The sequence below is a fragment of the Cololabis saira genome, chromosome 21 (genome assembly GCF_033807715.1).
Source record: "Cololabis saira isolate AMF1-May2022 chromosome 21, fColSai1.1, whole genome shotgun sequence".
NCBI lineage: Eukaryota > Metazoa > Chordata > Actinopteri > Beloniformes > Belonidae > Cololabis > Cololabis saira.
In genome coordinates, this window is record NC_084607.1 from 31023247 (window position 1) to 31049970 (window position 26724).

General features: G+C 41.7%; 1 protein-coding gene and 1 pseudogene across 1 annotated transcript; both read right to left on the reverse strand.

Moving 5' to 3' along the window:
• Nucleotides 1-26724, reverse strand: part of LOC133421573 (nucleolar protein 58-like) — a 254014-nt pseudogene that overhangs the window by 102520 nt on the left and 124770 nt on the right.
• LOC133422418 (paralemmin-1-like) lies at nucleotides 912-14875 on the reverse strand. Its single transcript, XM_061712399.1, has 3 exons — nucleotides 14649-14875; nucleotides 5114-5193; nucleotides 912-3365 (listed from the first exon to the last, which is right to left on the reverse strand). The coding sequence occupies exons 2-3, from the start codon at nucleotides 5157-5159 to the stop codon at nucleotides 2533-2535; spliced, it is 879 nt and encodes a 292-aa protein (XP_061568383.1). The 5' UTR covers nucleotides 5160-5193; nucleotides 14649-14875; the 3' UTR covers nucleotides 912-2532.

The window sequence follows — 26724 nt, forward strand, 5'->3', positions numbered from 1 at the left end:
TCTGTGAGGGAAATGAGTTCACGCCTGCTCAGTTTTGGAGAATAAAAACTGGATGCAGGGAAGACAAATGGCCTGGAGGGGGTTGAATTGACAAAAAAAATGCCCTTCAGAAGTTTTTCCTTGAACTTACTGCGAACCAAAGCTACTGAACCATAGACAAGGATTTGGAAATAGACGTCCACTCTCAGTGCAAATCCACCAATATGATGTCAGCGTGCAGTTGTAAAACTCTGGTGCTGGTCAGAAGTATATTACATAAAATATATCAATATTAATGAACAGCATGGGTTGTATTTACCCTTTAAAAGATGACACATGCAATAATACATAGGAAAAAAAGTTTCAATGTTTATTATGTGTTGAAATTATTTTTATTTTTCATTTTTTTATTGTACAAAACTTTTTTTTATTACAGGGGAGATGCAGATGTCTTAGAAATACATAAATAAAATCAGATACATCCAACATTATAGGGTTAAGTTCTGAGTTAAGCATTATCGGGATAATACTCAAATGGGCCAAATGGGTCCTCATCATTCTGTTTCATGGTGGTCTTAGATATAATCTATAAGATATGATGACAAATATTGCTTCAGAAGCAACAAAAAGGAAAGATGCTTCTTCCTCATGCTGTTTATAATTGTGTTCCTGCTCACATAATTATGAACACGAGCCACGGTTTGGTTTTATAAAAGTGAGTGAGCATTTCCTCGGAGTGCTGTGGCTGCAGGGACATGTGACACGATTCTCTTTCCTTCCAGAGAGCATAGCCCAGGAATGAAATGCCAAAATAGATGATATGGGAAGCACGGAAGCTCCTTCTCCGAGCATTTTATAACGTCTGGCCTGCACATATTGCAAATACTTCTATGTCAATTCACTTCTCAATCAAAAAATGTGCTTCCACTTCCAAACTGTATTAGCAGTTTTGTCACTGAGATACATAATAGATCAATTGTAGAAAAACGCAGCACCATAACACTCATGTTAAATAGTGAGATATTGTAAACTTGACTTCAAGATATTCAATTATAAATTCTTGAAACACTGTATGGCAACTATAGCCCTTTACAATACAGGGTAAAATTAAAAATTGACAAAAGAATCACAACATGAGTGTTGAAATAAACATCCTGAAATCTATGAACTATGCCAGGCCTGTTCGTATTCACTGATGTTAAACATTTAGCGTATTTCTGGCTAAAGTCCTGGGGCCTCATTTATAAAAGAGTGCGTAGGATTCATACTAAAAGTGTACGTGCGCTGAAAAGTCAAAAATGGCGTGCGGACAAAAAAATCCTGATTTATAAAACCATGTGCAGGCACATCTGCACGCAATGTTCGCTTTATAAATCACAGTTCAGCTGGAAAGTTGCGCACCTGAATTCGCCTCATACCCCGCTCTTTACACGCCCACTTTCTACCATAAATGGGCAATGCAAACTACTTGATGAGTGTGTTTGCATATGAATGAGCCTGCTGAGCATGCGCAGCGGCTTCCTGCAGTCTGTTTCTGCTGCGCGTCAGGATGAATGACACATGTGTCGAGCCACCGTGCCACTAAATTTCACGGAGACCGAGATCGAGATGTTGTGGATGAGGTGGAGGCCATGAAAACGAGATTATTTCGTGGTCACAGAAGTGGCATCACAAAAAGAAAGCGAGTGAGTGGCAGCACGTCGTTGCTGCGCTAAACGCCATGAGTGCCACGGACAGATCTTTCAGATCTTTCAGATTATGAAGCTCACGAATGAGATCAAGTCATATTTAGGCAGAAATAACTTTTCATTTACTGTATTTGGCCTTCAATCAATTTTTGGCAGGTAAAAAGACCCATTTTCAGGGGATAAATCAGATTCTGGCACTGTCACTTTTTGGCACGACACCGGCACGGCGTGTCCTGCACTGCGGCTGCAGCACCAGCAGCACCAGAGCGAACCAAGCACATGGCGCACCTGAAAGTGGCCGTGTCCTGACTGACGCTGACTGAAGTCTGATATGTGATGACATTAAAAGTATGACATGAATCTGGCTTTATTTCACCACCTCACCGTCTGCGTCTCCAGTTCCCCATATCTTCAAAATGTTCGTGCACTAGGATCAAAGTTTGCGTAAAGATACGCACATTTTCCCGTTATTTTTTTTTTTTTAAATCCCAACCTTTGCGTAGAAGGTGGCGTGCGCATCTTTCAAGCCTTGTTTTGAGCGCATGCAAGCTTTATAAATGAGGCCCCTGAAGAAGATGAAGCTGGCTGCAACAGGACATGAAGAAATTCTCTGCTCCGTTGACCCGGAGGACGGTACCGTCGTCCTTAAATGCTCTAAAGGAGCCACATCATCATAAATGTGTTCTTCCTTGGCGAGGGAAGCTAAGTGCTGCGTGTCCAGAGTCAAAACCAATTTAAGACCGTATCAGGTGTATCAGTTTAGGGCCACAGTGTGGCAAAGAGTGTCTAATGAAAGATGCATGACACACTAACATAGCAAATTACATATTTCAAGCTGTGACTGAGATCTTTCTTCACTCATTCCTTACATGACGGAGCAGCACTGACAGGTCTTGTGCTTCCCATTATCACCCTCCCGGCCCTGGGCTTTAGCTTCTGCTCCACTTCCATCCACTGGAACGTCTGAAAGGCCTTTGTCCTGGGACTCTCTCGCGGCCTCTTGCTCGGCTCCCTCTGCTAACGCTGACTGAGGCGAAGCAGACATTTCCTGTCCAAAGACTTGCTCTTCTCCATCCTCCGTGATGATGACCCGCTCCGCGGTGAGCATGCCTGCCCGAGCATCCTCCCCGTCGCCCTGGTCCGAGGTGTCATCGGCGTAGCCCAGGAACACAAGCGTGACTGGATCTTCCTCCAGTCTCTGACCCTCCATGTTCTGCACTTGTTCTTCAGCACTCCGGACCATCATCACGGTGTTGTCGTCCGTGTTTGTGATGCTTACATCACACTTCTCCACCTTCACCACCCCAGCTTCCACATGCTTAATCCCAGAGCTGTCCAGCTGTACGGGGACCTCCCTTAATACGACATCGTGGGTGCTGAACGACAGGACTTCTTCCTCTAGGGATTCGCTGGTTCCCACGTCCTGTGCCGTCATCTCTGCTGCACTCTGCGGGACCGTCCCCTCGTCCAGCAGCATATCCATCCCAACTCCGTTAACGGCTCTCAGGATCTGACTGAGCTCCTCGTTTGAAGGCTGAGCCACCGAGCCTCCCACGGCGTGGATGCTCTTCCTGCCGTCGTCAAAGACCGTGGTGGCCGTCGGAGCCCCGGCTGGGGAGGACACGGGGGCCACCGACCTCACAATGGTGGCCCCCGTCTTGGGGTCTCGCTCCACCTGCACGGCTAGCATTCCCAGGACTGCAATTACAAAGAGAATGGAAGAAAAGAGAGGGTTTTTTAAATTTTTATTCTTTATTTCATTCAAAATAATACAACAAACAACTAAACACAAACGTTCCTAACCCGTGTGTGGCAGGGTGGAGGAGCTGCGGCCACTCAGGCTGACGGGACACAGGTGTGGCCCGTCAACCTCTCCACCCTGCCAGCCTTATAAGGGAGAGACAGAGAAGCTGCAGAGTCGGAGGAGCTGCTGCTGCGAAGCTGGTGCTGCTGGTCGTGGTGCTTGTGCACGTGTGTCCTGGGTGTGAGGTTCCTGCTAAATAAAAAGGGTTCTGCACAAAACTCTGTGTCCTCTCTATCCTGTCGGTCGGGCCCCGTAGCACTCGCCCTGCTACACTAGCAGGAACCTCACACCCAGGACACAGGTGCACAAGCACCACGACCAGCAGCACCAGCTTCTCAGCAGCAGCTCCTCCGACTCTGCAGCTTCTCTGTCTCTCCCTTATAAGGCTGGCAGGGTGGAGAGGTTGACGGGCCACACCTGTGTCCCGTCAGCCTGAGTGGCTGCAGCTCCTCCACCCTGCTACACCGTGAATGAAAGGGGGCAGGAAGAAGAAGAATCTTATTTACTCTGCCCCTTTTTTCCAAGAAGTCAAATTACAAAGAACGTAAATTGAAAAATTAAAAAAGCAACAAATAAAATAAATCAAATCAAATCAAATAGCCGCCGGCTATGGGTATGTCAATCAAACTTAACTAACATTTATCATTAGATGTTGTTAACATATTGGCTTTAATTGTTCTTTTGAATGTAATGTTTGATTTGGATTCTTTGGTTTCTTTGTTCAGATTGTTCCATAAACTGATTCCTTTCCCAGAAACACAACGTTCCATCAATTTAGTCCTGAATCTTGTTTTTTAAAGATCTCTGTTCCTTTTAAGTTATACTTGCTTTCTCTTTTTTCAAATCTTTCCTGAATGTTAATTGGTAAAGTTTTTTTATGAGCTTTAAACATAATTTGCAGAATTCTATAGTCTACTAATTCATGAAATGTAAACAATTTTAACTGAAAGAATAATGGATTTGTTGAATCTCTATATCGTTTTCTACTGATTATTCTTATGGCTCTTTTTTGCAAAATGAAAATTGACTGAATATATGTTTTACAGGCATTTCCCCAAACTTCAACACAGTTGTAGGTTGAGGCCAAATAGAAATTAAAGCTATACCTCACTCAAATAATTTAAAATCAAGATTAGGCTTTTATCTTTTTTCTCATTAAACAGCGCTAAACATAACGTTTAGAGAATTTCTGGGTAAACTTTGTGCGACTAATGTGAGCTGGCACAACAGAAATTACAAGGGCCCACAGAGTGAAATGGAGTATGCTTTGTCTCCACACATCCCTGCCAGTGGGCATAAAAAATTAACAAAGAGAAATAACAAGTGGACTAAATATAACATTGTTCTTGGGCGTTTGGCTGCAGCGCCATCATTAAGACGTTCCTCGGGGGCTCAGGCCGGAGCCGTCTCAAACAACGCAGCCATCTCTTGCAAGAGACGAATAAAAAGAGCAATACAAATGCAACTAAGCAAAGTCTCCTAACATTTCTTTTACGTGCCATTTTCAGTTATTAAACGTTTGGAAGGGGGGGGGGGGGGGGGCTTCCACAACATTCTTCCATGATAGTTACATATCTGTAGTTACACAATGCTCCACCTTTGATTTATGGTAGATTTAATATCATTAAATCCTGTATCTCACCTGATCGCCCAGCTTGTCCGCTGTCGTGATACATACTGTGTGCCATTTGTGTCGAGAGGTGAATCCAACCTCTTTATTTGCTGAGAATAAAAAAGAAAAAAAGAAGTAAGTGTACAATTAAATAAATCCACAGAGTGTCTGATCACCATTTGGACTCAGTAATAGATAACTGTAATTAGCAGGAATACAATGTTTTGTGCCACAATGGAGCTTCTACATCACCGCTGAACAGGAGGTTTATATCTTCAAAGTGACTAATATCTGTATGAAAGGCCACTAAGTATTCACTTTAGATGAATAAAGACATTCAGAAGTGAAATGTTGTCGACTTAGTTTAATTTATGATGCACAAAGGCCAGTGTGAGGATAATATAGATATTATAGAAATAAACTATCATTTGCCATCACCACAACCAAATCATTAAACCACAAAAACTGACATATAGCAGCAACTATGAGCCCACATTTGGACAAGTTAATGCTCCATCATCAGCTGCTTCGATGTTTGCATCGCTGCACTAAAATACGATATTTAATTTGTTAACATGAGGCCCAAGATATTTACTAGATGAACCGCTCCACCACTGTGTGGCCACTAGATGTCCCTGTGGACAAACAGCCGTGACAGAAAACAGGAGGACTCTTAAATAGCAATCAAACAAACAACTTCATACTGATACTAAAATAAATCAGATATATTTACACGTGCTGAACAAATGGGTGGAGATGCTTTGAAATGGTGTCTGAGATATTTAACACTGACACAGTACTGGTGGAAGGAAATGTGCAGGGGAGGGGAATCTCACAGCCCCCCCAAAACTAAATATGTTAAAAAACAACAACAACAAAAAAAAACTTTTCTTGCCTTAAAGGTTTTTTTGGGGTTTTTAAATAATCACATTGCACTGAATTGCACCAATGAAACATGTCATATGTCAAGCGTTGAAAGATTGCATTTAGTCACCCCGAAGAGGACATCAATTTATAAATAACTACATCTTATAAACATCTTATAACAGTAACTGAATAAACAGTAACTTCAATTTTACCATAAGAACTAACTACTCATGATTTGAAGTAATGCAAAATTATATTTGACTGGATTTTAATTTCACTGACATCATCACACACAACAGAATCATGAAGTCTTTGTAGTTGGTTAATTACTGAAAATCTTCATGATGATAATATACTAATATACAATCATCACACTTCTCTGATTAAAAGGAAAATCTGCTGAACGTGTCTGCAACACGTGACTAACATTGATGCATCATGTAGCTGACATCGCTGTTCTGTATCAAAGTGCTCGACCAGCTCTCTCTTCTTCCTCCTCTGGTCTTTCTCTGCACTATGAGCCCAACGGTTTATGTATCTTCATTTTGATGCTGAGAAACTACACTAACCGGGTGCAATCGAGACTTGTATAAACACCTGCTGGGTCCAGTGGTGGTGCCGCCCAGGAGATGGCACCCTAGGTGACCGCCTGCAGTGGCATAATTCACGCACTAAACATAGTGACATAGTGAATGTTCTAGCTGTCTCATATTGTGCCCACATTTGTTTGCAACCCAACTTCTCCCTAATTCTGTTCGTAAGAGGACGAGTCCTCGTGATATGGCGGATTTCTACTGTAGGAAAACTCACATGTAGGAAAAATGCTGTGTCTGAGCTAGAGCTCCAGTTTTTCCTGATTTAAATCATTTTTCATTCATTCAGAGATTTACAGTAGTTATGATAAATCAACTCCTGCAGAGAAAGAGTGTATTCCAGCCAAAGTGACAAAGTAGAGAGGAATATGAGCCCCAGTAGATTCCTCCTTGCCTTGTTTGGCTTTGTTTGTGGCCCCTTTGAGTAAAAAAACTTGTAAAGTGCAGTGGTCAGGCGGTGCATGGCCCTCCATAAATATTTCCCAGTTGTCATCGGGGACACATCAAACCAGGATTAGTCCGCACATGTCAGAAGGCGTGTGATTATTTTAGCACAGGAAATGCTTCAGTCCTCCAAGTGTTGCTCTGGACTGTACAGCCATGTGAAAGTTCACATATTATAATGATCTGTTTGTTGCGAGAGAAAAAGAAGTCTAACTGAGGTCAGTTCAATGATAAATACAAGTTATATAAAAATGGCTTTAAAAAAGATTAGTGTGATATGCCTCGGAATTTGTAGTATTGCTTGATTTTAATTGGTATGTTGAGGCACTCACATCCCCTGCTGTTAGACCTTGAATATTATTATACAGATTTAGAATATTTCATTTCAAATCACAAAATGTATTTTACTATCTCTCTAAACTAAAGTTTAAAGAGGAATGCTACAGTCTTTCAAGGTGCTATGAGGTTGTATTCTGGCTGCAGCTGAATAGTTGATACAGTATGAATTTTTATGGTAGGAGAAACATTTTCTGGCAACTGCCTTCTGGCACAACTGCCTTCTGGCACACACACACACCAGGGTGTGTGTGTAAATCCTTTGATGCCCATGTCTACAAATTGTAAATTGAATTGACTTTAAGCTGCATGGTCAATGGCCTCTTCTTCTGCTGAGTCAGCTGTTGCTTATTTCATTTTCTGTTCCTTTGACAGAGATTTTCTTTTTCTTTTTCACGCAGCAGCCCTGTGATGTAAGAGATTTAAATTTGTTAAAATTCTCCAAGCTATTGCTGAGCTATTCTCACACTTGTCCATTTTTCATTGATTTTGACAGTTAAAATAAGCACTTTTGCTACACGTCAGAGGAACAGATATGCAGTATAGCCTGGAGCACCTGGAGGAACGCCATGCATGCACACACTGAAAATACCAACACCAAAGAGAAAGTCCACATCAGAGACTGAAAACAGGAGTCTGCTTTGAGGTAATGGTTCTAACACTGCAGCACTCTGCTCACCCACAACACCCATTCATCCATCTATGTTCTCATGTTCATTTCAACCACTGTGTGGTTGCAGGTTACCACCTTCATTAATCCCTGTATCCATCCATCCATCCATCCATCCATCGTCCGCCGCTTATCCGTTCCCGGGTCGCGGGGGCAGCAGTCTCAACAGAGATGCCCAGACTTCCTTCACCCCAGACACTTCCTCCAGCTCTTCCTCCAGCTCTTCCGGGGGGAGTCCGAGGCGTTCCCAGGCCAGCCGAGAGACATAGTCTCTCCAGCGTGTCCTGGGTCTTCCCCGGGGTCTCCTCCCGGTGGGACATGCCTGGACCACCTCCCTAGGGAGGCGTCCAGGAGGATCCGGTACAGATGCCCAAGCCACCTCAGCTGACTCCTCTCAATGTGAAGGAGCAGCGGCTCGACTCCGAGCTCCTCCCGGGTGACCGAACTCCTCACCCTATCTCTAAGGGAGCGTCCAGCCACCCTGCGGAGGAAACTCATCTCGGCCGCTTGTATCCGCGATCTCGTCCTTTCAGTCACTACCCAAAGTTCATGACCATAGGTGAGGGTAGGTGCGTAGATTGACCGTGAATCGAGAGCTTCGCCTTTCGACTCAGCTCCTTCTCCACCACGGCGATCCAGTACATCGACCGCATAACTGCGGACGCTGCACCGATCCGTCTGTCAATCTCCCGCTCCATCGTTCCCTCACTCGTGAACAAGACCCTAGAGATACTTGAACTCCTCCACCTGAGGCAGGACTTCTCCACCCAACCAGAGAAGGCACGCCACCCTTTCCCGGTGGAGAACCATGGCCTCGGTCTTGGAGGTGCTGATTCTCATCCCTGCCGCGTCGCACTCGGCCGCAAACCGCCCCACCGATGAAGCCAACAGGACAACGTCATCTGCAAAAAGCAGAGATTAAATCCTGAGGTTCCCAAACCGGATCCCCTCCGGCCCCTGGCTGCGCCTAGAAATCCTGTCTATAAAAATTATGAACAGGACCGGTGACAAAGGGCAGCCCTGCCGGAGTCCAACATGCACCGGGAACCAGTCTGATCTACTGCCGGCAATGCGAACCAAACTCCTGCTTCGATCATATAGAGACCGGACAGCCCTTAAAGGGATTGTGACATGAAAAACACATTTTTTGTGTTTTGTTGGGTGTCTTGACATCAATTACACCCGAAAAAACCGAACTTTTAACATTCAGTGTATTGTGTGCTTTCTTGGAGTTTCCGCATAATTATGCAAAAACGGCGCATCTGGTTGGGTGGCGGACCTATACGTATAGGTCCGCTAAATCACCGCCCCCTCCACCCAGCTCCCTGCCCATCACCTATCCTCTCTGCGCCCCCTCCTCCCCTCCCCCTGTCTCCTCTCCTCTCCTCTACCTTCCTTGTTTATTTTGATAGCGTCTGTTGATGCTAATATGGCTTCAAGAGAAAAAGCAATCTGTGCTGTTGTTGGCTGTGTTAATCAACACAAGTCATTGCATAAGGTCCCAACTGGAATTAATGAAGACACACACTCCAGGTGGATGGACTTTATTTTTGCTGGTAGTGTTCCAGCAAAACTGCCAAAGAAGCGTTTCTTGGTGTGCGCGCATCATTTCTCCAAAGAAAGTTTTTCCAACCTTGATCAATATACAAGTGGATTTGCAAAGCACCTTGCTTTGAACCCAGGAGCAATACCAAGTATTCGTGTCCCAATCCAAACTGTAAGTATCGATACCGCAATGCTTTGTGTGTGTGCGTCGTGGACGAACTTGTTGTGGACTATCTTGAAGTAAAAGATCTACTTCGGGATCTGATTCGGGGTCGAATAAATGCGCATTAGCCGCCATTGTATATATAAAAAAAAGTTTTGGAATAAATAAAACCTATTGCCGTGTCCTTCGGTGTTGCTATGGCAGCGTGAGATGCTGTGAGGAAAAAAACTGTAAGTTTTCGTTCATCTGAGGGGAGCGGGGAGTTTGGGGGAGAGGAGGAGTGGAGGATGGGGGGGGGGGGGGGGGGGGGGGGGGGGGGGGTTGGGAGGAGGAGCGGGGCAATGATTGACAGGAAAGGGGGAAAAGGACCCGTTTTTCACTGCGCAAAAAACACCGTCATAAAAAAGCCAGGCATGGAGTACTGGAGTGAAGTTTTTCTTGTTACACCTTTTTAGACACATTTGAGGGATATTGGCCAAGCCTTTTAATAGTGTTAAAAGCATGTTAAAAATGATGTCACAATACCTTTAATGGAGGGCCCCGGACTCCAGACTCACTGACCCCCCACAGAATGGCACGATGGACACGGTCAAATGTCTTCTCCAGATCCACAAAACACATGTAGACTGGTTGGGCAAATTCCCATGAACCCTTGAGCACCCTGCGGAGGGTGTAGAGCTAGTCCAGTGTTCCGCGACCAGGACGAAAACCGCATTGTTCCTCCTGAATCCGAGGTTCAACTATTCTCCTCTCCAGTACCCTGGCGTAGACTTTCCCCGGGAGGCTGAGAAGTGTGATCCCCCTGTAGTTGGAACACACTCTCCGGTCCCCCTTTTTAAACAGAGGGACCACCACCCCGGTTTGCCACCCCAGCGGTACTGTCCCCTTCCTCCATGCAATGTCGCAGAGGCGTGTCAACCAAGACAGCCCTACGACATCCAGAGACTTGAGGTACTCAGGGCAAATCTCATCCACCCCCAGGAAGACGAGAATAGGAGTAAACGAGAGTGACTTAGAGACCAAACAAGAGTAAATCTCAGACAGTGTGGTAAAACACATCTTAACCTTATAGGAGGACACACGTTCTCTCACTTATAGGAGGGCTAAAACTTAAAAAATCTCCTGTGGTTTGCTTTGAGATGTTTTCCTAAAGCTAACCAAATATGTAGGTTGCCTGAATTTAGACTAAAACACACTTACAATGTATGTAAACTGAAAGTATAACTAAGATGTCTCACTTTCAGAAGTTAAATTCCAGTCATGGAACTTGAATTTAGGTCTCTTTGATGCAAGTCCTGTTTTTAAAGCCGCATCCAACTTTCCTGTGCTGAGTCTGTCCATCATTAATTGCCCCAGAAAGTGGCTGCCACGGATCACTTATTTACTACGTTTACATGCAAAGTTCAGGAGGCCTGCAGTCGCACTTGGACCAGGCCATCTAACTGGACCGCTGATCTTGTCTCAGTATACAAAATTTGACTGATTGTCAGTGTTGGGCTGTTTGGTTTACAGTTTATGTCACAAACCAATCAGTTGGTGCCATGACGGGTGGTGAATTGGACACCTTTACAGTTCTGTATGTTTATGTACTTGGTATACACTTTAGAAACAAGATGTATAATCCTGACTCCTCCTTGGGAGTCAAAGTCCGAGGCCTGTGTGTGCCTGGGTGGAAAGTGTCACAGATTAGTCCCACCACCCAGAGATTGACCTACTCTGTTTTTTGTGCAAACCATACTTGAAATCTAACAATTCATAGATTCATTCACTTAGGGCCAGTCCCAATACACCCGCTAGCTCTACTTTTCAGCACTACCCCTAAATTTTGCACGTTCTCGTGAGGGTAGTGGTGTCCCAATTCCTCTTTGCATGTAGGGGTAGTGGGCATAATGAGGGTAGTGAGTATGAATCTAGCCCTTCAGAGCGAGGAATTTCAGATGCTGACTAGCCGACTGAGGGCTAGAGAAATTTCCCAGAATGCTTTACGTCATCATTTGCAGACTGAATCAAACAAAAAAACATGGCGGACATTTCTTATTTTTTAGTGAATAAAATCCATATTTTGAGTTAGTTTCTGCATAAAAATGTGTTTTGATTACATTTCTAGCGAGAAATATATATTTTACTTTCATAATATTCACTCAGTGAATGTATATAATCACTCACTTTTTTCAGGTCTCGCCAGAATAAAGGCTGATTTATGGTTCCGCGTTACACCAACGCAGAGCCTACGGCGTAGGTTACGCGGTGACGCGCGGCGTACGGATATCCCTAGATATCCCCCAAAAACATCAGATCAAATTTCTTAACAGGCGTTATTTGGATAAACTGAGCCCAGGTTGGGGATCTTAACGGTTACTTTTACACCTGAAAAAATATTAAAACTTAATAAAGTGGCATATTAACAGCGCTACAGCGGAAATTAAAACGTGCTTTTAGCTCTGGGCTTCCTGATATGGTGTGACGTATGTGCAAACGTAACTACGCAGTCGCTTATATACCCAAACGTGACCACACAGTGACGTAGGAAGTGGTGTCCCAATCCCTAGGAAAGATTACAAGGGCCCTACTCATTTTTAGGGCTAGTTGTAGTGAGTGAGGGGTGTATTGGGATTGGCCCTTAAAAAGCTTGACATCACATTCATATCCACTTAGTGAATTTTACCCTTGCTTTACAAGCTTCATTGTGTTTTAAAGATCTTATTGTAACACAGCATTTATCTCTCAGACTACTGGGTTACGTGTGGCTCCTGTAGTTGCTAGAATGGGAGGTGCAGCTTTTAGTTGCCAGGTCTCCATCTTTTGGAAGATGTTCCTAGATTATGTTCAGGTTGCACACATCTTCCTTTATAATCTCAAATCTTATAATTGGGGTTGGCTTCGGTAACTGTGAGCCGTCCTTTTAGTTATGCTGCTCTAGATCTAGCATTTAGGGAACATCACATGCTACCCTGGGCACATTTCTCACTGCACCGCCTTTACTTTTTATGTTTCTAAATATTATCATTATCATCAATAACTCTGTTTTTCTTTTCTTCTTTTTTGTCACATCAAAACTATCCCTGGACTTCTCTATGTTTGTTGGTGTCTCTTTCATGTCTTATTTTCTTCTAATCAGTGGAGGCAGATGGTTGCCCTTCATGAGGTTAGTTCTCCTGGAGGTTAATAGGGAGTCATTCTTTTCCTCTTCTATCGTGTGCAAAACAGGTAAATAAAGATTAATTTAAGACAATATTTTCTGCATTCTGTTGTGCTCCTTTGTTAGGCTTGGTTAAATAAATATGTACAGAAATAGATAACATGTAGGTTTTATTTACTCAGATTGAAACCTTATCCAGTTTTCTTCAGTTGCCATTTGGAGGAACAAACATCCTCCCTAAACTGCAGCTAGGACGACAAAGGAAAGTAAAGTTCTGCTGCATCTCCAGGCTCTGAGCTCATTCAGCTGCAGAAGGATGGTTTGTTTCTGCCGCTGGCACCGCACATGCCTGAGGAGGCAGCAGGTGGTCTGGGAATGCAGAGATGTGTTGTGCATATTATGCGTGGCAGGCATGGAGCGATGAGCATGCAATAGCATGGAGCTCCTGGCAGAATGCATAATTGTTTATTTTCAGGAGGGCATAATCCTGCAGGGAATAGTGATGTAGTTAATTATGTTTCTAGCTGCCCAGAGCAAAACAATCCCCATCCAATATCAAAATAATGTACTTTTCCACCTTTCATCAGCACTCTCACTGCAAAAACTCAACATCTTAACAAGAATATTTGTCTTATTTCTAGTTAAAATGTCTCATTTTTAGTCAAAAAAATCTCATTACACTTAAAACAAGACTCATCACTGGAAAAAAACACAATTTTCACCTGTTTCAAGTAGATTTTCACTTAAAATAAGTAGAAAAATCTGCCAGTGGAACAAGATTTTTTTGCTTGTAATGAGAAAATAAATCTTTTCCCACTGGCAGATTTTTCTACTTATTTCAAGTGAAAATTTACTTGAAACAGGTGAAAATTGTCAAATAACAAGTTATTTTTCTGGTAATGTCCCTTGTTTTAAGTGTAATGAGATTATTTGACTAAAAATGAGACATTTTAACTTAAAATAAGACAAATATTCCTGGTAAGATTTTGAGTTTTTGCAGTGCTTCTGCAGTTTTTCTCTGTTAACACGGTATATTTACTATACAAGTAGTGAATATTCTTCTCCTCACAAAAAAACAAAAACATGCAAGATACTGTACAACACTTTCTAGGATGTCTGGGAGTGAATCAGATACAAAACAAACCCAAGCCACCCAGAATATCAGCGCAAGACCTCAGAGAGCAAGCAGCTCTATCTGGCAAACACAAGGCATGACATCAAGCAGGGGTGGATCACAGCAGTCAGTGTTTAACAGGAAGCAGCTGGAAGGAATAGATAACAGGAAAACTCGAGCTTTTCCTCCCTTACCCAGTTTTAACAGCATTTACAGAACTGAACCAATATTTTGTATAATATAAAAATAATTTGTGCAGTGTTTTGACACTCATTTTCTCTCATAAAGAACCAGATGAAAGTATTGATGCCATTACGGTGCCAAAGAGAAAACAGTATGTATAATTTAAGCAACGCTGTCTGGTTGACCCTGAGTTACCGCCTTCTTTCACAACCCTGTAAAAGGAAAACAATCAGATTAGGACGAACTACTGACAGGCAGCGATAGACTCAAACATTTTTCCGCGCTGCCTTTGAACACTCCTCCTTGGGCCTTTCTTCTTCTTCCTTCTGCACGTGTCATTTATCAAAAGGAGGAAAAGTCTACTCATTTAAAGATAATAACTTTTTCACCCACTCTTTCTCTGTGCCACCAAACATGGGGGACAGTAACAATGCAGTTTAAAGATCACTGAGAGCATAAACAACATTTCTGTCATCTTAAAGATGCAATTCTGGTCTTTATAGTTACTTACCCCTCACTTGTGTTAGTCCAAATAAAATCTCTTATTTTGATATGAAGCAAATGAATCTGTTGCACTTCCTCTGACTAACACCGGCAAGATCTAGGTCTGAGAACGCCGAACTTTGGGATACACCCGATTTTTAATACGATTCTGTGGTAACTCCCTTTTGCTGTCATGGTCTCTAAAGACAAGAGCCTCCTCTGTTTGAGAGCAAACTAGTGAGAAGCTGACACTAGAGAGAGAAACTGGAGAGCCACATGGAGGGAGGGGGGTGGGCTGGGGGGTATTTTTAGGAGACGTGACTGAGAAATTAAAGTGTGGAGCTACAGCTGGCCTCAGGACGCCACAAGGAATAGTTCAGTGACGCAGCACATTGTCTGCATGCTGGGACATATCTTTACTGCGTCTGACAGCAGCATAGAGATCAACTTCAGGGACCAGATACGGTTAAATAGTGATGAATACACAGAAAAAAACCATGCCAATGCATTCTCCTGCACACTAACGGGTCTTTTGTTGCAGGTCAACTTGTGCATTTCTTTGCATTTCTATGTTTTTCCATTGCAATAAACACATGTTTTAGCATCTGAAAATATTGCATGTGACATCATCAGTTCAGATGCTGCTTGGCTGCAAACACAACCCAGTGCATTCATGGTGATATCTGAAGATTTCAACACCTCCCTTTTTGCTATACAGGACTGTCTCAGAAAATTAGAATATTGTGATAAAGTTCTTTATTTTCTGTAATGCAATTAAAGAAACATACATCATACATCTGGATTCATTACAAATCAACTGAAATATTGCAAGACTTTTATTATTTTAATATTGCTGATTATGGTTTACAGTTTAAGATTAAGATTCCCAGAATATTCCATTTTTTTAATTTGAAATAGGATATTTTAGTTTTCTTAAACTGTAAGCCATGATCAGCAATATTAAAATAATAAAAGGCTTGCAATATTTCAGTTGATTTGTAATGAATCCAGAATGTATGACATTTTAGTTTTTGTAATTGCATTACAGAGAATAAAGAACTTTATCACAATATTCTAATTTTCTGGGACAGTCCTGTACTTTCTCCTTTACAGCCAATTAGAGATTTTGTTGTTTTCCCATTATCCTATCTATTTATTCTCAATTTATAGGGCAACAATATCATTTTCCTTTGAAGGATTAAGAAAGTTTTATTCAGTTCCATTAGATTTAGTTGAATAGAAGACAGTGTACAGCTCATACAGTCTTTAGACTGTGTGCACACATGTTTATGGAGCACTTTAAACTGTTGTGATGTCCATATGAGAATAAATATTTAAAAGAATTTAAAAAACAAATTTAGAAGAATGATTTTTGTAAACCACTATCTTTCTTTTTATAATAGACGTATTTAGGGAAATTGTGGGTTTGCTTTCTTGTGAGATCACAACTTAGCACTACAGCTCAAAATCATGCATTTCAGGTGAAAAAGTGATCTTAAATTGTCCGTAGGAGTAAATGGGAGTGTGTGTATTGATATCTCTAACTGGGTACGATATATTTGGGTGTCAGCCACCAGAGAGGTGTCGCCTTATACCCTGCATAAGTATTTATATCTTGGGAATAACTGGTTAGATCAAAACTCCCACTATTAAACATGTGATACTACTTGGCTTGAAACCTACATTATACCCAAGCTCTCTCCAGCCCCAGTAATAGACCGCTGGAACATTCTCCAGAACCTATGGCAAGATGTCTGGATGAAACACGTTAAACATTTGAATGAAGCATGTAAAGAAACTAAATGATTGAATGAATTCTGACTGGAAATATTAGCAGCTGTGTATAACAGTCATGCATAACGATGGCTGCTCTGATTTTCTAGAGCATGCAGTTTTATAATAGAATGACTCTCTGGAGATCTTCTGATTTCCGGCATCAAATGATGGTTGGTTCATTTCCAAGGTCTGTCTGAAACACAATTAAGCGTACATCTGTTTCCCACGTCTCCCATCTGGCTATAGGAGCCAATATCCATCCACGGCCGCTCTCTACCCGTTCTTTAGTTGCAGTTATGGTATAAGTCCCATGTCCACACCTCCATGTGAGGCTTTTATCTAAATGTATGCAAATTATCACTTTAATATTATTTTTTCATTCAGAAGTGGCCAGGAATTCTCGATGCATGGAGAAGGTCACCTGTGTTTTGTACGAGTTTGCTCAAATTATTACTTAACTTATTTATTGGCTTTAAGGTTTTATTCTTCCCGAGGGTAGTTTTTACCTGCTCTTGTTTATTTTTGAACGAGTATTTATTCTTATATTGTGATTTAATTAAAAGTATCATATGTGTTTGGGCACAGCCACAATCCTACATAGACAGTTGCAGTGGACTAGTATCACCCAAAACTAATTGGACCTTTTACTCATTTGGAGCCGCAGAGAATGTCGGGTTAAAATATTCCGGTTACTGAAACATTGGGAATAATCTGTTTCCATGCGTGAGCAAACAGGGTTATCCCTGTATAAATGGTAATTAATCATTTGTGATATCTCCATCAAACCAGCGACGCACGGAGAACGTCATGACGCATTTCTGCTTTTTCTTCCTGTATCCAAATCCAAAACAACAACAATAACAGCAGCACGGCGGATAATCAACAGCCCAGCAGAAGTCGCCTTCTTTTGCGCTTTGGTGCTGGTACCGACCCACCACCAGGACTTAACACTATTCCTCGTCTCCTTCTTCATTAATGGAAGGCGAGAACGTGAAGAAATGGCAAATGGAGCCGGAGCTCCATCCATATCCATGCTACCCGTTTCCACCAGAGCACCCCGGACACTTTGGATGAAGGTGCAGTCAGGACTGGTGGGAACGGGTAATAATGATGGAGTTCACGACGCCGACTGTCGTGAGAATTTCCGTATGTCTTCCTGGACTCAAAAAACCAAGATTCCTTGTGAAAAGAACATGTGCAGAAAACAAAATCATGTTCCTTTTGATGGGGATATCCCGTTAGGCGTATACATGACCAAATATTCGAGTTAGAACAAGAGTAACCCAGGGGTCAGAAAAGGGTTATTGACTGCATGTAAACGTAGTCACTGAAGGCCCAAGTATGAAATGCACCACCCGCCACTGCACCTTGGTGATAAGGAATTGGCCTCTTTTTGGGCATGGACCCAAAAACCAGCAGGGGTCCCCGCTGATACGCAGCAGCCCACGCCGCCTATAAGAGATCCCTCTCAAAAAATCTCTCACACATTCTCCCTCAGGGACTCCAACATGGACCTCATCGCTGATATGCCTGTAAACTGTGACAGCCACAGCGTGACTCCAGCCAAAAGCCTGCCTCCTCCATCGCTGTGCCTGAAGAAGCCATCTGGTTGCCAGGAAACGGCAACTACAATCTCTCTGGCCGCAGTGGTCCGAGCCCCAGAGGAGCCGAACCAACAATGATGTGAAAGCCTTCAGATCGACTCGGAGATAAAGGAAGCCCGACTGCGGTACCGACGCTACATCCCCTCATCTTAACCCCCTCATCTTAACGGAGACAACGAGAGCAAGAGGCAGAGCTGCTCCTGGCAGAAACCACCAGTAGTAACCATCTAGCTGTTCACCAAACGGAGAGGAATGCTGGTTTGTCAAGGACAAAATCATCACTTCCATCACCAGCAAAGCAATCGTCATGGTTCTGGTTTTATTTTTGTTCATGCTTCATTTTGAAAGTCTGTGTACTTGTGTTTAATTAGGGCCCGAGCACTTACAGTGCGAAGGCCCTATTGTATCTGTAGGAGTTCTCGTTTTTATTTTTCTTCCGACGAAAGGAGGGCCTTTTTGCCCCCCTAAACGTGCCCCAAAAGTCACCAAATTTTGCACGTAAGCCAGGCCTGGCGAAGAATTTGATATTTAATGGTTTGCATTAATGGGCGTGGCCTAATGGCTCAACAAAGCCCCCTAGAAAACTTTGTGCATCAAGCCCCACAATACGGTTTGACGTACATGCACAAAAATCGGTACACACCTGTATCATGTCGCAACAAGAAAAGAAGAAACAAGAAAAGTCTCTTGGCGCCATGGCCGAAACCGAACAGGAAGTCGGCCATTTTGAATTAATCGTGTAATTTTGGCGCAATTTATGCCATTTCTTTGGCCGCTTTTTCGCCCGAACCGTAACGTGCACCCAGGTGTGTTATACATTAAAATGTGCGTCTCCATCCTGCGATGATGCGCATTACTTTTCTCAGTCAAAAGCATTACCGTGGCGACGATAGACACCAAAAAGTGAGCCCCCCTTTCATCTGATTGGTCCTTATTTGATAGTTCATACTTTCTGCCATAACTTTTGAATGGTTCTACATAGAGAGTCGTGGGTGGTGTCATCGGACTCGGTTTTGAGTTTTTGAACATAATTGGTGCAAATTAGCCCCGCCTCTTCTTCTGATTGGTCGATATTTGATAGTCCCTATTTTCTGCCATCACTTTTGAATGGTTTGATATAGAGAGTCGTGGGTGGTTTCATCCGCTAAATGTCCAGGCCTGAAGAATCTACATTCAAGTCATACAAGCTTCCACTGCAGCCTGAACATGCACAAGGGTGCGAGGGTCCGTTCATCGCTGCTTGCAGCTTTAATTATAAGTTTCCCCTGTTCCTATCTGCCCTGATTGTTTGCGCCTGTGTCTTGTCAGTCCAGTGAGTACTGTATATCTCGTCATGTCTTTTCCTTCCTCCCTGCTGATCTGTACTGTTTTGCAACTCCTGCCGTAGGCCGTCTCGTTTCCTCGGATTCATGTTCAGCTTTTGTGTGTGTGAGTTTTATTTTGAGATTAATTCCTTTTGGTTTATATTTTTGGAATCCCTGCTTACCAGCACTTTTTATTAATAAATTACTTTTTCCACCCACTCTTAACACCTCCTCTCCTACATTTGAGTCCTGATACAATGTCTGAGTCGTGACAGCTTTTGTCTGGGCAGAGAAACTTAGTTAATGCATTTAACTAGTTATGTTTAACTGTGTCACATACAGTTGTATGCCGGGCCGCTGATCCCACCACAACTGTGTTTATTACCACAACGTAATAAGAAGAAGTTTAAATTGAGCTCATTTCCTGGTTGAATGACCAGAGACATCATGTGAAGTACTATAGTGTTTTGGGGTTTAATTTTTTTCTCTCGACCTGTCCAGGGTGAAACCTCTGCCTCTCGCCTGTAATGAGCTGGGATAGACTCCAGCAGACCCCTGGATAAGGATAAAGGGGGTATAGATGGATGGATGGATGGATTTTCTTCTCTTCTGTCTCCCATTCTTTACTATTTCTTTACTACTCTTTGGCTTGAACACCATGTGATGTTTGTCCTCCATTTTTACCATGTACACACACATTCACATAAGCACACGTATAGAAACTGCTGTTTCATGTTTAGTTAGTTGTTTGCGTATGTGTAGTTTATATATCAGAACTTTATTTATTTACTTTATCTTTACAGTAATACTTGTGTAAATAAAATAATTTCATAATTTCATTCATCTGAATGAGAGAAGTTGTGGTTATTTTACAGATATTTGTAAAATTTGCTGGTCGCAAAGCCCCGTGCTCGGACTCCTCTGTTACTCTATAGCTGCCATGTATAGAATAACAGTTATTTTGAGACTGATTGTGCTGGTTCATTATTATTACTTACTGATATTTAGGTCGTGTCCCATTTTGATTCATTCATATTGATAAATTACTTGTGATGTGATTAATAACTCTCATCCGACATGTATTAATAACCAAACAAAAGCGGCCTTTGTTGCTAAACACCATTTATAACTGCAGTATTTATGTCTCTACAGTCTACAGTGGGCTATGCCATGTACTATACAGTACACTATGGTGTACAGTATTTAGTGTGGCTGCCTCAACAGAGGCTGGGATGTGCAGAGGGCTCCTGTAAAGTAATGCGCCACGGTTCATAATTCTGTGACGGACTAAATGTGCACATATGACATCAAAGCTGTTCACTGCACAGGACTGTCTGTTTGAAGTCTGCCAGCTGAAAAACCCTTTGAGATGCGTCATAATTTACCACTGACGAGTGTTTGTTAGTGTAGAAAGAAAAAGGAATATGTGCTGTCGGATGAACTGCACCACCCAGTTAGAGAACAGCAACTTCACATCACCATTTAATGGGAAGAAATGAAGTTATGGAGTTCTGGTAAGCTGTGTAAAACTCCTTTCAGGGACTCTGAAAGGGGATATCTGTGATATCATTTACATGAGGTGTTTTGAATACCAAGAGAATCAGAAAAAAATGTTTTAATTTCATTTAGTTTTTGTGGCTAAATTAAAGAACTAGTGAAGCTTGTCATTTAAAATAGTTGCTTTGTTTCATCTTTAAGCCCTGAATTAATGGAGGCCTGTGGGTCAGTGATGCCTCTCTGCACTGGGACATCCTCTCCGGAACACGCTTAATCCAGCTGTTAAAGCTCAACACTTTCACTTTACCTCATTTTTATTGTGGTTTAGTGTACTTCAAATGTCCAGGAGTTGCAAAATGAGACATAGCAGCTTATCACTTCATTCATTTGTAACAAATTATTCATAAATGTATCAATATGTTTGAATTAATTTCTCATCTGATTGACTGAAATGCAACTGACAAATGCAAAATGATGTTTTCTGTCTGAATTACAAAGGTTTCCTGATTATATTAACTTTTGTTTATCATGATAACACAAATCATCAATTTGATATACAATATAACTACGCCTAACACTGGCATGCTTTGTAAGATTTTTACATTTATACTGTATATACTATTTCTAGCCTTTTTCCAGGTAATTTACAGTAATGAACAATTAAAAAAAATGCAATTTACAAGTGAGAAACAACAGTGAAATTTCAGTCTGAAAGCCTAGCACAAACAGTAATCAGTATATCTGGTTAATAGACAGTATGTTTTATCTAAAGAGGGCCCTGGAATTAAGCCAAGTAAAGAAGTGTGATGTAAGTGCATGTAAAGTATGTTAAAAAAAATGATGGGAGGGGAAGTGATCCTAGCAGTGTCTCTTGAAGGATGTCCTTGATCTGAAATCATTTGGCAGCATTTGTCTGCATTGTGGATCTACGAACAACAACAGTGAGCAGGTAGAGACATATGAAGGTAGATTTGTGTCTTTATTATTCAATTAAAAAAAAAAGTTCAATAACAACATCATTCACTTCAATTAAAAAAAGCATTTTCAATCAAATAATAAGTGTTTGAATGCAAAAAAACATTTGAACACGTCCATTTTTTTGATTGAAGTGGATTTTTTTTAAAATATTTTCTTTGATTGACAATTCTTTTCTTTAATTGAAATATTTTTACCAGCATGGTATTAACCATTAATATGTGTGCAGCAGACAAAAAAAAGAAAAAAAAAATATATATATATATATACACACATATATATATATATATATATATATATATATATATATATATATATATATATATATATATATATATATAAATATATATATTTTTTTTAGGGGGTGTGGGTCATATTATTACTAGGACATTTTTGTCTTTATTATTCAACCAGAAAATAAATTGTTTTAAACCAAAAAAATAAAATAAAATGGAGAAATATATTTGAAACCCTACAAAAATTGCATTTCAACAATCATTTTTTGATTGACCCACATTGTCTTGTCACCTGTTCAGAACTTGTCACCTGTTCAGTTGTTACCTGTTCAGTTTAAATATTACTGACCCCTAGTGGTCAATGCTAGTATTATGTTATTTCTGCCAGTACTTTTCCACTCACTTCTGTCAGTAGTGTGCAATTAGTTACACACCAGGTGCTCATTAGTGCAGTGGACACCAAACAGTGTACATGTCAAGACGTTTTTCTCCTGATATAAGCCTTAAAGTGGATATGTCTGTAAGTAGATATGCAAAATATTGTTGATAAGAAGATGCCACAATTTATAATGTTGTGATATTTCATTTGTATAATTTATGCAGTATATTGACATATATTTTGTATTGTACTGTATTTCAGTTTTACAGAAACGACAGTAAAGCCATACTCTTTGGAAGAAAACGGTTTGCTGGAGTTTGTTGTTAGCTATCTGTCAAGCTGTTGTCCGGGTACACGACCGCGAGGACGGAATACACATGGTGAGACTGACACAACCACCTGGAAGTATGGACGTCCGCTGTTTCTTCACCAGATAGAAAGATGAAAGATACATTTTGTGTGACTTCGTGACCTGCAGCTGCTTCTGTTCTGGTTAAGATGAGCAGCTATCTGATGTCCGCATGTGGACTTTTTTTGTGGAAACGGGAGGAAACTGGAGCGCCCAGAGAAAACCCAGAGAGAAGGAGGAGTACTACCATCATTCTTCAGGGGTGGAGCAGCGTCTTATTTGGCAGAAGGGTCTCTGTTCCTGTAGAAGATCTCGGGCTGCTCGTCTAGGAGGATCATGGCGTTATCCGCGGAGCGTGTGAGATGCTGCATGTTCAGGCCGAGCCCCTTGGCCTTGGTGAGTTCAGAGCACCGGTAGCCCTTGACCGCTTCAGTTCTCACCTCCTTGTGGTGGAAGGACTGCCACTTGGGTTCTGGCTCCTCCTTCAGTTTTCGCTCACGGTTTTTCTCCGCGATGGCACGATTGGCTTCGCAGGAGATTTTCTTTTCTCTCTTCTTTCGCCACTCGTGCTTCTTTTCGATTTCGTACACCCTGTCAGCCTCGAACAGGGACTGCATGGTGACGTACGCGGCCTGTTTTTCCGCCCTCCTCTGCAAAAACTTTCCTTGTACCCGCTTGTCTAGAAACTTAGGATATGAGTCTTTACACTCAGCTTTCTTGTCCATCTCTTCCTTCAACCTCTTGGCCTCCTTGGCTTCCCTGTCGGACGTCGCTTTATTAAACGCTCTCTACTCTGCCTCTTGGCCGCCTCTTCTTCCTTCAGCGCTGCCAACGATCCAACCTCATATCCCATACAACGAGACAAAACAAAACATCTAGAAAAATCATCCGGAACACAACCAACCAAAAAAGATACACAACCGAAGCTCCCTTCCACAGACAACATAGTATACCTCATAAAATGCCAATACTGCAATATCCAATAGGTAGGTGACCAGACTTTATGCGGACAAACAGGAAAAACCTAGGAAAAACAGAAAATCCAACACTCATCTGGTATAACACTTATGAAAACACAAACTCAAGAGCCTGAAAGCCGTTGTTACCGAACACAATCCACTCAGACCCACTCAGGAAAGGTAAAAAACAGGAATGGAGATTGATCAAAACACTACAAACACCCACAACACATCCCAACGGACTAAATGAAAAAACCCTAAATCAATACACCTCCCCTTCCCTTTTATTTTTACAATGTGGAAGACAATTTTTGTCCTACCCCCAAGGGTTAGGATAGTGGTTATGGTTTTCCTGTGGAAAATAAAACACTTCCCCCTCTGCCACTCATTAGCGTCGCAGAGATTTGAAAAGGTGGGGCTGTGTTCTCATTCGGACATCATATTGAATACCAACTACCGGTATACACTGGTATGTAGTTTTTGATGTAAGTACCAGGAGAGGGAGTTCCTCTGAGGCCGTTGGAATGACATGTGCTGTATAGTGTATTGTACTCCAATTCTGAGAAGTGTCCTTATTAGGGGTGTAACGGTATTTGTATTCGTCCCGTACCGTCACGGTACGGGGGTCACGGTTCGGTTCACGCAGTCATACGGCGAATACGTCTGACTGAGTTAAAAAAAAAAAAAAAAAAAAAAAAAAATCAATCGTTTTTTTTCCCCTTATAAATATCAACAGTCACGTTCCATTACAGACCTAAATGTGTGCTAGTCTGTGCATATCAATAAATATATGTGCAATTCATATATCATCATAAATTGTAGGCTATAATAACGACAGAATGTTCTAATTCTTAATTTACAACTGTCCTGAACGCATCGGCGCCGTGAGCCAAAGCGGGTTGGCTGTAAAGCCTGATTTATGGTTCTGCGTTAAATCAACGCAGAGCATACGCCGTAGGGTACGGCGCAGTCTACGGCGAGGTTATGCGGCGACGCGCAACCCTCGCCGTAGGCACTGCGTTGGTGTAACGCAGAACCATAAATCAGCCTTAACAGTCACAGCAAATTGTGAAGGAGATTAGCGCTAAAGTTTAAAACCTACAAAGTTTTGAATGTTACCCCGTTTTCCACGTTACCTGGATTATTTTGGGTTATGGAAGAGTCAACTGTCATTGGTGAGTCAGTGTAACCTTCATAAATAATTTATTTATCAGAATGTTGTGGTATTCTTGACCACCTGCTTATTTGAATGTGCTTGTGTTGTTTTCAACTAGACCGCCGAGTCTATTCTCTGTTATAGAGCTCAGAAATGATGTTATAGACCGCTGTGTCTATCTATCTAAATAGATGTGTAATTTAGACCAGTTATGTTTTTTTTTTTGTGTTTAAACTGTATCAAAGATGGAACTGAGTCTGTGTGTGTGTGTGTGTGTGTGTGTTCTTCTGAACAAGTTTGTGACTTTCCTCTGCTTTCTGCAGCATAGGCCTATAGGCTTAGCTCAATAAAAGTGAGAATAAATGTTGTTTGAGGGGTAGGATGATGTTGTTGAACGTTAAAATGACTATCATAAGGGCCCATGGAGAATGCTCCGCCCCCAGACGGCTCTGCCCATTATTCTATTTATTTTACACTTTAATAAGAGATGCTTTTTAGTTTTGTAGCCAATTGAACAAACTTTAACTTTCAAATGCTATGATCAAAATAAAGGAAGAAAAAACTCGTCTTATACATTTGGGACTTTTTGTATTTTTTTTCCCGTTGTACTGAACCCGTACCGAACCGTGACCCCTGTACCGAGGTACGTACCGAACCGTGACTTGTGTGTACCGTGACACCCCTAGTCCTTATGGGTGCAATGGGATCATGGGGAATCCTTTGTCTTTGTAAGTGGCTAGTGGGTGCAGAGTGAAAGGTTGAATTATAAGAGGTTAGATCTAGAGGAGAGGGGATGGGCGAGGTTGAGTTAAGAGTGAAAAGGGGGGATGGGTCAAGTTTAGAGCAGAGGGGAGGTGTTGAGGTTCACCAGACTGGGACCAGCATGAGGTCAAATTGAAATTGCAATGTGTTGTTTCTTCAAACTTCAATCATCAAATCCACCAGCACCAAACAAGGCTCTAAGTTGTTTGGCATTGGCAGAGAGGATTTGGGGAATTTTTCATGGACGCATGGACAGACTCAGCTCTGCTGCTCCTCCCACAAATGCATGTTTCTTACAAATGTGGGGCCACTTAGAAGGGAAATAAACAGGCCTTCCAACGATATAAGATTTATTGCCAAGAAGCATTGTTACAACAAAACTTCTTTACTTTTTGTGCAAAATGTACTTTGTATTTAATTTTGTTTACGAGAGAACATCCATGTTCTGCAATCCAAGTACCACTGTTGTAAAAATGAACCCAAACAAAGACAGTATAATTGTCTGATTTAAAAGTGACATTTTTTGACGGACTATGATATTTAATTGAAATTCAAAAGTACTTTCTAGTTTGAAATAAGATATGAAATGTGTTAGTCATTGCTTTTAATTTTTACACATTGCTCCACCTTTTTTGTTTTTCAGTTGCAGATGTGAGCCCTAAGCCAGTAAGAGAATGAAAGCAGATGTGGATTTCTATCAACAGCCCACAGGTGAAGGTTTACCAGCAGATGTTACTTTATAGTTGTGGCACTTTATGAGTACAAGAATATCTAGCCACAGATCCAGCCTTTTTGCAATAGAGGGAATGATAAATGACAGTGCATGGAAACTCTGTTCTGTTTAAATGTAAGAAGGAAAAAAACCTCTTTGAGAGTCATAAGGCCACTGAGGTGCCCCGGGGAAATGGCATCCCCTCATGACTGCAGCCTCAGCCGGAGATTACACACAGACATACACAAACACTGAAATTTGCTCAATTAAAGCGGGAAAATGCGAATATGAAACATCTTGTAAGTTGTTAATAAGTGAAGAAATGTGTGATAAAACGGTTGAATGGTTGCTCTTTAAAATGAGGCTTATATGAATTTAACTGAATCTATGTATCA

Bases quoted from the DNA above. Each gene is read 5' to 3' on its own strand.
- LOC133422418 (XM_061712399.1), bottom strand. From the start codon at position 5,159: ATGGCACACAGTATGTATCACGACAGCGGACAAGCTGGGCGATCAG. The intron at 3,366-5,113 runs GTGAGATACAGG...TTGTAATTGCAG, and splicing joins CGGACAAGCTGGGCGATCAG to TCCTGGGAATGCTAGCCGTG.